General features: G+C 50.8%; 1 protein-coding gene across 6 annotated transcripts in view; it reads left to right on the top strand.

The window, feature by feature from the left end:
• Frmpd3 (FERM and PDZ domain containing 3) overlaps positions 1 to 9,750 on the top strand; it is a 142,247-nt gene extending 132,497 nt beyond the window's left edge. For all 6 annotated transcript variants that reach the window (XM_047535962.1, XM_047535958.1, XM_047535963.1 and 3 more), the window contains 2 exons: positions 3,174 to 3,995; positions 5,776 to 9,750. In XM_047535962.1, coding sequence (XP_047391918.1) covers positions 3,174 to 3,995; positions 5,776 to 8,855 — 3,902 coding nt within the window. In that variant the 3' untranslated portion in view covers positions 8,856 to 9,750. The remainder of the gene's footprint in view (positions 1 to 3,173; positions 3,996 to 5,775) is intronic.
• Positions 9,751 to 10,316: the final 566 nt, after the last annotated feature.

Raw genomic sequence — 10,316 nt, forward strand, 5'->3', positions numbered from 1 at the left:
CTGAGAAGGACTATGTTGAATCTGTAGATCAATTTGGGAAAGTATTGACATCTTAATATTAAGTCTGTCAATCCATGAACATAGAATATCTTTCCAGCCATTTGAATCTTCATTATTGTCTTTCACAAATATTTTGGAATTTTCAGGATACAGGTATTCTTATGTTAAATCATACTTATTTTATTCTTTTTGGTACTATTGTAAATAGAATTGTTTTCTGATTTCATTTTCAGATTGTTGGTTGTGAAAAGATCAATTTGGTTCATCTTTGCAAAGAAACGAGTTTTAGTTTTGCTAATTTTCTCTACTTTCCTATCCTCCACTATTTATTTCCTTATGCTTGCCTTATATTTAGGTAGCTATTTATTCTGGTTTCTTTCTTTCTTTCTCTTTTTTTGGGAGTGTACCAGTAATTGAACTCAGAGGCACTCAACCACTGAGCAACAATCCCTGCCCTAATTTGTATTTTATTTAGAGACAGGGTCTCACAGAGTTGCGTAGCACCTCACTTTTGCTGAGGCTGGCTTTGAGCTTGCGATCCTCCTGCCTCAGCCTCTGGGATTACAGACGTGAGCCACCATGTCTGGCTTTTTTACTGGTTTCTTAAGGTGGAAGTTTAGGTTATTGTTTTGAAATCTTTTTCCTTTTTAAATGTAGGACATTTACAGCTACATTTCCTCTCTGAGAACTGCTTTAGGTAGATCCCAATAATTTTGGCATATTGTATTTTCATTTTCATTGATCCCAAAGTATTTTATAATTTTTCTAGTGATTTCTTTTTTGACCCATTGGTTATTTAAGAGTATTTTGTTAAATTTTCACTTATTTGTGAATTTACCAAATTTCTATTATTGATTTCTAATTGAATTATGTTGTATCCAGGAAAAATGTTTTGTGTAATTGTATTCCTTTTAAGTTGAGACTTATTTTGTGGCCAACACATAGTCTACCCTGGACAAAATTCCCAGTGCAATTAAGAAGAATGTATATTCTGCTGACATTAGGTAGAGTATTTTATAGATATGTTAGATTTAATTGGTTTATAATATTGTTCAAGTCCTCTATTTCTTTGTTGATTGGCTTTTGTTTTAGCTATTATAAAAAGTGGAATATTAAATTCTCCAGACATTGTGGTGCATGCCTATAATCCCAGCAGGGCAGGAGGCTGAGGCAGAAGAATCACAAGTTTGAGGCCAGCCTCAACAACTTAGCAAGGCCCTCAGCAACTTAGTGATACCCTGTCTCAAAATTAAAAATACAAAAGGCTGGGGATGTGGCTCAGTGGTTAAGCATCCCTGGATTCAATCCCTGGTACCAAAAAAAAAAAAATTCTCCAACTACAGTTGGATTGTGTATTTCTCCCTTCAATTTAGTTTTTCATTCACCTGTTTTGGGGCTCTGTTGTTAGCTCTAGTGCTGTGCATTTGTCAAAGCTACAAGCTCTAATGATAGTTAACACTGACACCTTGACCCTGTCAAACTGAAGTTTCTTTGTTGTTCTTCTTTTTGTATCGGGATTAAATCCAGAGATACTTTACCACTGAAGCCTAGCCCTTTTTATTTTGAGACAGGGTCTCACTAAGGTGCCAAAGCTGGTCTCATACTTCCATCTTCCTGCCACAGCCTCCAAAGTCTCTGGAATTACAGGCATGAGCCACCACGCCCCATTCAAACTGGAGTTGGAAAGGCATTTTTTGGGTTTTATTTATATTCACAGTACTGGGGATTGAACCTAAGGCTTTGTGCATGCTGGGAAAATACTCTGGCCATGAAATACCCCAGCCTGAAAGTTTTTTGAAGTCTTGTTTTATAGAATCTTGAACACCATGATAAGCTATAGAGTAATGATTGAAAACATGGGTTTTGAAGCCTCTCATATCTGGTATCAAATTATCATTTATGACTCATGTGACTTTAGGTAAGTCATATGACCATTTAGATCAGTTTCTTCCTTTCATTGGATTGTGAAGATTAAATGGGATCATGTGTAATAAATTGAGCCTAAATTAGTGCTTACCATCTACCTGCTGATAGCAGAAAGAGTTGGCAACTGTGTGAGTGTATCCTCACAGTTAACATGGAAAAGCCCTCCCAAAACAGTGTGAGAAAGAAGTCATTCAGAAGTAAAGTATTTGATACAGATAGTTCTCAGATGTAAACACCTACTATTAGGTGCTATTAACTCCAGTGAGGTGGTACATGCCTGTAATCCCAGCAATATGGGAGGCTTAGGCAGCAATTCACAAGTTCGAAGCCAGCCTCAGGTATTGGGCCCTAAACAATTAAGTGAGCCCCTGTCTCCAAATAAAAAAAATAAAGTAAAAAGGGTTGGGTATGTATCTCAGTGATAAAACACCCTTGGGTTCGATTCCCAGTAGCAAAAGTAAATCAATAAATAAAAAGAGCAAGCTATTGATGAGAGCATTTTAGCACATGCAGGTGTAGTAGGCAGGACTGGCCCTGCATGAATACAGGAAATTAAGAAGCTTTGAAGAATTAAGAGAATTCTACCCCACCCTTCCTCCACAGAGCACATCCTGTCATATATGCCATACCTTCTACACATTCAGACACCCAGAATTCTACTAGTAGATAGCTATTCTTTTAGGGTCCCTCTGTCAACAGTCCTCTTTGAACCACAAACTCTTGGGCATTGGACTAGTTGGATTAACACTTTCTCAGTAAAGCATTAGTAGCTTGTCAGATGCATTTCCTTAGGCCAGGAGAGAACCAAGATAACAGGAGCAATAGAGCATGTGAGGTTGAGACGGCTCTGAAAAAGGGCAGGGCCTGGGGCAGGAACAGTTTTCAGAGGAACTTAAAATAAACCTCCCCTCTTTAAATGTGTACAGCTGACTGCATACCAGAGGTATCCATGTAGGAGTCCAGCAGTGCTCAGACCCCAAAGCGCTTCCCCCACCCCCACCTCACCCCATTTCAAAGGTGATGGGGCTATTAGGCATTCAGGCCTGGAGATTCTACTCACCCCGATTTCAGGGTCAGCAGTGACACAGCCCATCAACTCCCCTCCCTGTGATCTCTAGCCAGGTAATGCTTTCTCTTGGTGTCTGCTTCCCAGTTGTGCAACAGGGACATGGCCCCGACATGCCAAGGGAGCTCAGCCACTGCCCTCAGCATTAGGGCTCATCTGTTGATTCTCTTTCTGGGTTTAGATTACATGCACAGCGCCCACCGCCCTGTCACTGGGGGCCACCTGGGGAAAAAGGAGAGTAGTTATGTGGGCAGCGTGGGCACCAGCCCCAGGAAGTCGAGCCGCTGCACGCCCCCGCCTGCCGACTCTGAGCTTGTCAGCTTCTGCTACCTCCACATGCGGGAACAAAGGAAGGAGCAGGAAAGCCGGACGGATGTCAACGAGAACCTAATCTTCTTTGAGGAGACCAGGCCCCGGACCAAGTCTGACCCCACGTCCAAAAGCTCTGGCCAAGGTTACGATGTGGTCCCTGATGACTTTGATGCAGCCAGCCTAGACCACGAGCCTTGTGCCAGCAGGGCCCGGTCCTACACCTTGGACAATTCCCTTGGGGCTGAAGCCCTGAATTTCTACTGTGACTCTTGCAAAGCCAAACTCCAGGAGCAACAGGGCCCTCGCAAAAGTGGGAGACCTGGCTCCTCTCGTGACAATATGGTAGACTTGATGTCCCTCCCACCACCCGGGAGTGAGGAAGAGGAGGAAGAGGAAGATGAGACAACTTCTCTGCTGCCTGCCATTGCCGCCCCACCCCCTGGTTTCCGAGACAACAGCTCTGATGAGGATGACCCCAAGCGCCGGGCCGTTCAAAGCCAGGAGCAAGGGCGCCACCTTCGTGGGCTCCTATATGATGAGATTCCAGTGACACTGATTGACAGTGTACAGACCCGGACAGTTCGAGATCATGCCCAGGAGCTAGATGATGCCCTAGTGTCCACCCTACAGGCTCTGGAAGCTCTGGCTGCTTCAGAAGATGGACCACACCCCCCACCACCACAGACTGCAGGTAATGGCCTGTTCCTTCTCCCTCTTTCCTCCTCTTCCTTCTCCCATCCAGGAAGGGCCAACAAATAATGTTGCTTCTTCTCAAGCAGATGTTAAAGTCAGTGTTGTGTGTTAGGGCAGTAGATGGACCAGAGGTCGACCAGTTAGTGTCCGCAGAGCAGCAATGCTGTGGCCACGATGGGCTGCTCAGCTCTTGCCAGAGCTTGGGCCCTTGCCAGTCCATCTCTAGTCCATCTCTCTGGACATGTCTTACAACTAGAACCCAGGGATTGCAGCCATGACACCTATGGAGCCATGACGGCTATCGTGCCAGTCCAGGATGAAGGATGAGAGAAAAATATTGTGGGAGAAACCACATATAGTCAAATAATATCAGCATGCACATGACTGGAAGAAAAACAAAAGGACTGACTAACCACCTAGTGACCTGGGATCAGGGAAGCCATCAATGCTAAGGGCTAAGGTCTTTATCATACCTGAGAACATGGCTCTAAGTTAGGGTCCTGGTTTCTTCATTCAGAGTCAGTGTGACCTAATGCAAGGCACTTTCTCTCTCAGAGACTTTCAGTTATCTTAAATGGGTTTGAGAACAGTTGTCACATCATGTTGGGTTATTGCGAGGATTAAATGAGATCATTTAGTCAAAGCACTTAAACACTGGTTTGCACATAGTCAGAACTCAGTAAGTGGGAGCTATTGCTATTAACTATTAGTGGGTAGTAGAGCCATACAACATGGCTATTATAGTCACAAGTATGTCCATTCTAGACCAGTATGTCAGACATGTACCCATAGTTTCAGATACATACCTCCATATACATATATCTTTTTTTAAAAAAAGAGGTAACTGGGCACGGTGGTAGATGCCTGAATCCCAGTGACTCAGAAAGCAGAGACAGGAGGATCACAAGTTCAAGGCCAACCTTAGCAACTTAGTGAGGCCCTAAACAACTTAGCAATACCCTGTTTCAAAATAAAAATGAAAAGGGACTGGGAATGTAGCTCAGTTGTAAAGTGCCCCCAGATTCAATCTGCAGTACCAAAAAAAAAAAAAAAAAAGAGGTAAATAACATAGCAACAGAAAAGGAAAAAAGAGCAATAAGGAATATGAACAAGCATATGACGCTGGGCAAAGTGTGGACAGAGAGGGAGAAGGGATACGGGATCAGAGGAAGCCTGCCTTTTCTGTATGCGAGGGCACTCTTGACATGGGCAACCCCCACATGTTTGCTACCAACTCCCCCAACCCTGGGGTCAGCATTTTTCTTTGCTCTGACTCTGGAATTCCAAGAACTAGCTGCTTCCAGGTCTGAGGCCCATGTGGCTGCCAGAGAGGGGACATGCTCAGCTAAATGGCCTCAGCTGCAAGGACTGTGGGCAGCCTGGCCAGATGAGGAGGGATAGAGAGGGATCTCTCTTTGCCAGCCCTCTTCAGGACAATTAACAGAAATTTCCTAGCTGTTGAGTCTAAAAATAATGTTGATTAGCATGGTTGTTTTTTGCATGTGATTTGCATGTTAATTTGCCACCAAACTGCCCAGATCTTCTCTTTGCCTCTTCTGTTACTTTTTTGGATTCCATCCTTTCATACCCCTTCTCACAACTGTTCCTCTGTTCCCTCCCCTCCTCTCCTCCCATCCTCAGCCCTGCATTCCTCCCAGGCCTAATTTTCCCCCATTTTAAACACTGTTGGCTAACCTTGGCCTCCACCATTCTCTATATCTGATTGGAAAAGAACTTGATATCAGTAAGTGTAACAAGTCCCATCCCTGTTCCTTCAGGTCTGATTGTGCTGGCCACAATCACTCCGGAATCATCGCTGGACTCGGGCCATGAAACCAACTCTTCAGAGCTCACAGACATGTCGGAGATGATGTCGGCCATGAAGCAGCACCAGAACACCACCTACTTCCTGGCCCAGCACCTCAACAAGGACAGCCTCCTTGCCCGCAAGGACCTGCCCTTCCGGATCCAGAGCTGTGCAGCCCAGGCCGTTCTCACGGCTCCTTACTCTCTTGGGCGCCCGGATCCCAACCCATCCCTCCAGCCAGCTGTCACAGGCCAGAGTCCTGGCCCCCCAGGCGCTCGGAGAAAGCTGCCCCAGTCAGAGACCCAGACACAGGGAGAGCGAACATACTCTCTGGCAGTGCACCCAGCACTGTCTCCACAACTTAGTGAGCAGAAGAATCTGAGCCTGCTGCCCCCAGTTCCTGAGGACAAAGGGCCTGGCCACACTAGGGCAGGACTGGAGATGTCACTGAGGGCGGCTACACCATCCCTCAGTGAAGAACAGGTCTCAGAGCTGAGAGAGAATCTGCCCAAGGAGGTCAGGTTGAGTCCCAAGCTTATCCTGGACCCAAAAGGCAGTGTGACCCCAGCCATCATCTCAGCTGCCCTACAGCAGGTGGTTCACAGTAAGAGTCTAGCTGCCCCTGGTGGGGCCTTGGGAAACCCCCCCAGCAGGGGGGAGAGACGTCTGGAGGCCAGTGGGGGAAGGCCAGAAGTCAGCATAAGCAGACCAGAAGTTAGCATAGTGAGCAGCAGTGCCAATAAGAACCTGAAGTTTAAAATGAGTCCCGGTGCGCCAGAGACCTCACGGAATTCCCAGCAGCAGCTGGGCATAGAGGTCTCTTCCTCCAGCCCCAGAGCACCCACAGGCAGCCGGGCTGACAGCCTACACCTGTCTCCACAAGAGGACAGGCTTCCTGTTCCAAGTTTCCCTCCCAAAAGCTATCATCTTTCACGAGCGAGTCGAGAGTCAGTGGGCAAGCAAGTTCCAGGGGAGGTGGCAGGCAAGGGTGGAGCAGAGGGTGCAAAGCCTCCCCCACACAAGCAGGGCACCGTCTCCAGCCAGGGAGAGAAGGGGCAACTGGAGAGTACTTCCAAGAGCAGCAAACTCGAGGACAGCAGCCTGGCCCCCCGAGCTGGGTACCCGATGGCTCTGCAGAGCCCCAGCTGCCAGCCTCGAAGCCACAGTCCCAGCTGCCAGCCACGTGGTCACAGCCCCAGCAGCCAGTCTCGAGGTCAGAGCCCCAGCTGCCAACCTCAAGGTCAGAGTCCACTGAGGCCACAGGCTAGCAGCCGGCAGGTGAGCACCATGCCCTCCAGGAAGCTTGAGACGACACTGGATGGAGCCCATTCATCCTCTGAAGGTCCCACAAAGCCCAAGTCATCCCGTGGTCCTTTCCGGCTACGCAATTTATTCTCTGCCACCTTCCCCACCCGCCAAAAGAAGGAGACTGATGAGCGACAGGCCCAGCTGCAGAAGGTAAAGCAGTATGAGCTGGAGTTCCTCGAGGAACTTCTAAAGCCGCCAAGTCAGGGGGAGCTGCCGGGCACTGAGTACCTGCAACCTCCAGCACCTGGCCGCTGCAGCTGCCAGCTCCGCAGCAGCCCCGTGCAGCAGGGGCCTGGCATGTCCCGCGAGCAACGGCGTAGTTGTGACTGCAAGCGCATCTGCCGAGGGGGCCGACCACAGGCTGCCCAGACACCGGTGCCTGGCCTCCGGGGGAGGGAGATGGACAGGGTCCCCCCTACCCAGAGACAGCCAGAGGCCGGCCCAGGCTTGAGCCTTGGTAGTCCCATCAATATCCGACGCATCCGTTCCACCAGCCTGGAATCTCGAGAGTGCCGATCGGACCCAGAGAGTGGTGTTTCGTGCCTGACCACGTGTGCCTCAGGAGGTGAGTGTCTGGGAGCTCCCAACTACAGGAAGCTGATGCGCCGTTACAGCATCAGTGAGCTGGACCAAGGTGACAGGGCTTCTCTGACCTCAGATGTCTACCCACACCCACCCCTGGGCATGCTGCCCAGGGAAGCCAAGGAGGTAGAGGCAGGCCTCCCCCTAGGCTTGGGTCCCAAAAGCAAATCTGTGGAATCACCAACCCTGGGAGACCCCTCGTATGTCCAGGTTACCCCTGAGACCAAAGGCCCCAGGCCAATGGCTGTGTTCTCACTGCCAGAGGAGGTGTACCGGAAGCCTGCCGATCTGGACGAGGACAGTGAGAGTAGCAAGTGCTGCTCCATCCGCTACTGCTTCTACTACCGCAAGTGTGACATGGCAGATGATGCCAGCGATGGCAAGGATGAGCTCTCTTACTCCATTCCCATGAAGATTCTGCCTGGCATGAAGTTGGATGAGCAGGTGGTGCCTGTGGTGAGCAGGACCCTGCAGGTGCTGGATGCTGCCACCTGCAGCAGCAGCCCCGAGGCCTCCCGCACCCAGGAGATTGACCTTCGGGTGTCCACCTTCGAGGGGAGCCTGGCCAAGATCAATGCCCTGCGTGCCCATGCCTATGGCCTCCCTGATGGTTTCCTGGCTGCCCGGCTAGACACCAATGAACTGCTGACAGTCTTGAGGCAGTGTGTGGCCAGCCCTGAGGCCCGTGCCCCCAAGCCCTATGTCTCTCAGATCTCTGAGTACAAGCTTGAGCTAGCTCTCAAGTTCAAGGAGCTCCGGGCCTCCTGCCGCCGTGTGGCCAATGTGGACAAGAGCCCCACTCACATGTTGGCAGCCATCACAGGCAGCTTCCAGGTGCTGAGCAGCCTCATTGAGACCTTCGTGCGGCTGGTATTCATCGTGCGCTCCGAGGCCCAGCGCCAAGAGCTACTGGCCAAGGTGGAAGAGGTGGTGAGGAATTACACCTTCCTGCTGCGTGCAGCTGAGGAGTCCACAGCCCGGAACCTTAACCAGCAGCAGCAGCAACAGCAGCAGCAGCAGCAGCAGCAGCAGCAGCAGCAGCAGGCGGCAGCAGCAGCAGCAGCAGCTACAGGGGCAGCCACAGGGCCCCCACCAGGCTCCCCCACTTCAGCGACTGTTATGAGCACATTCACCCGCTCCTTAAAAACCCTTATTAAGTAGGGCATCTGCCCAGACCTGCCCCCTTCCCCACCCACAGCCCCAGGTTTGAGCTTTGTGGTCCTTGCATCTTGTGGTGAGTGTGTGTGTGTGTGTGTGTGTGTGTGTGTGTGTGCGCGTGTGCGCGCTGGGCCAATCAGGGTCCAAGAGCCCAACAGTCTCCAGGGAGTGAAAATTCCCTTGACTGAGGCTCTCTCTTAAGGGCTGCAGGCCTAGCTGCCGCCCTGGGTGTCCTCACTCCATCCCTGGCCTCTGGGCGTCACTGTGAGGGCAGAGGCCCCTCGCCACTAGGCTCACTACAGAGCTGTATTTTATCTCTTCACAGGGGCTGAGAGGTGACATCAGGCTCACTTCCTGCTCCGAGTTGGGTACCAGGGGAGCCAAGGTCTCGAGCTCCTCCTGGCATCTGTTCCCCTATAGGGAGCGGTGGTAGTAGCAGTAGGCCACAGCGCCGAGCTGAGGAGAGAGGCGCTCTGTGCAGATCTGCCCGCCCACCCTGGGCTCCGCTCACCAGGCAGGAGCCACCACAAGGGCCCATGCCCAAGTGGGATGTGTGCGGAAAACAGCCGTGCCTGGCTGTCAGCGGCCAGACCAACAGGCTGGTAGCCTTGGGAGTCCTCGCCCCCAGGTCCAGCAGCTCCACACCAGCCATCTCCAAAGCACCCTGCCCCTTACTGATGGGCAGGGCAGCTCAGTCCACTAGGGAGCAAGCCTCTGGGATCACCCCACTCGTTTTGGGTAAGGTACCTGGTTAAAACGTCTGCCCTGGGGAGACCCAGCGCAGGCCTGGGAGCCCGCACGGTGCAGCCCAGCCCCACGCAGGGGCTATTGCCAAAGGTGCGTGGCTCCTCTTTCGACATCTCTACCAGACTGTCCTTAGAAGTTTGACTTAGCTATGGTTGGGGTGGGGGGTGGGGGGAGGGGGGAAGGGGATGGGGTGGGGGGGCGTCGATGACTATATCTTCTTAAATTTCTGGAAGCTAGCGTGATATGTTAATCCTGAGTATATGCTTTTGGCTGTGTATTGACCCTGTGGATTTGTCTCTCTAAGAAAAGAAGCTGAGCGCCTTACCCGGTGCAGCCCTGCACCTCTCTCTCCCTCTCCAGAGCCATCTGGAAGGGAATTCACACTGTTTAGCATCCTCCTCAACACACATCTATTGCCGCTGCCGCCACCACCACCGCCGCCGCTGCCACCATCTCTGCTGCCATTGCCGCCACTGCCACTGCTCCGTCCCCCCTCCCCCCCACCTTCCTAGGAGTGAAGACACGGAGTCCCTACCAATTGTCCCACTGTAGGGAACAAGGAAAGCCAATGTTTCTTCTCTATAGATTGCTACTCGTCCACCTCTCCATCCCTCCCTGTGCCCCTACCCTCACGCTCTGCGTCTGCCTCTCTTTCATCACTGTGTGAGAGGCCCATGTGAAGTATCTCGTTCTTCTGTGAGTTTTATAACGATGTAC

This window comes from Sciurus carolinensis, chromosome X (assembly GCF_902686445.1).
Source record: "Sciurus carolinensis chromosome X, mSciCar1.2, whole genome shotgun sequence".
NCBI lineage: Eukaryota > Metazoa > Chordata > Mammalia > Rodentia > Sciuridae > Sciurus > Sciurus carolinensis.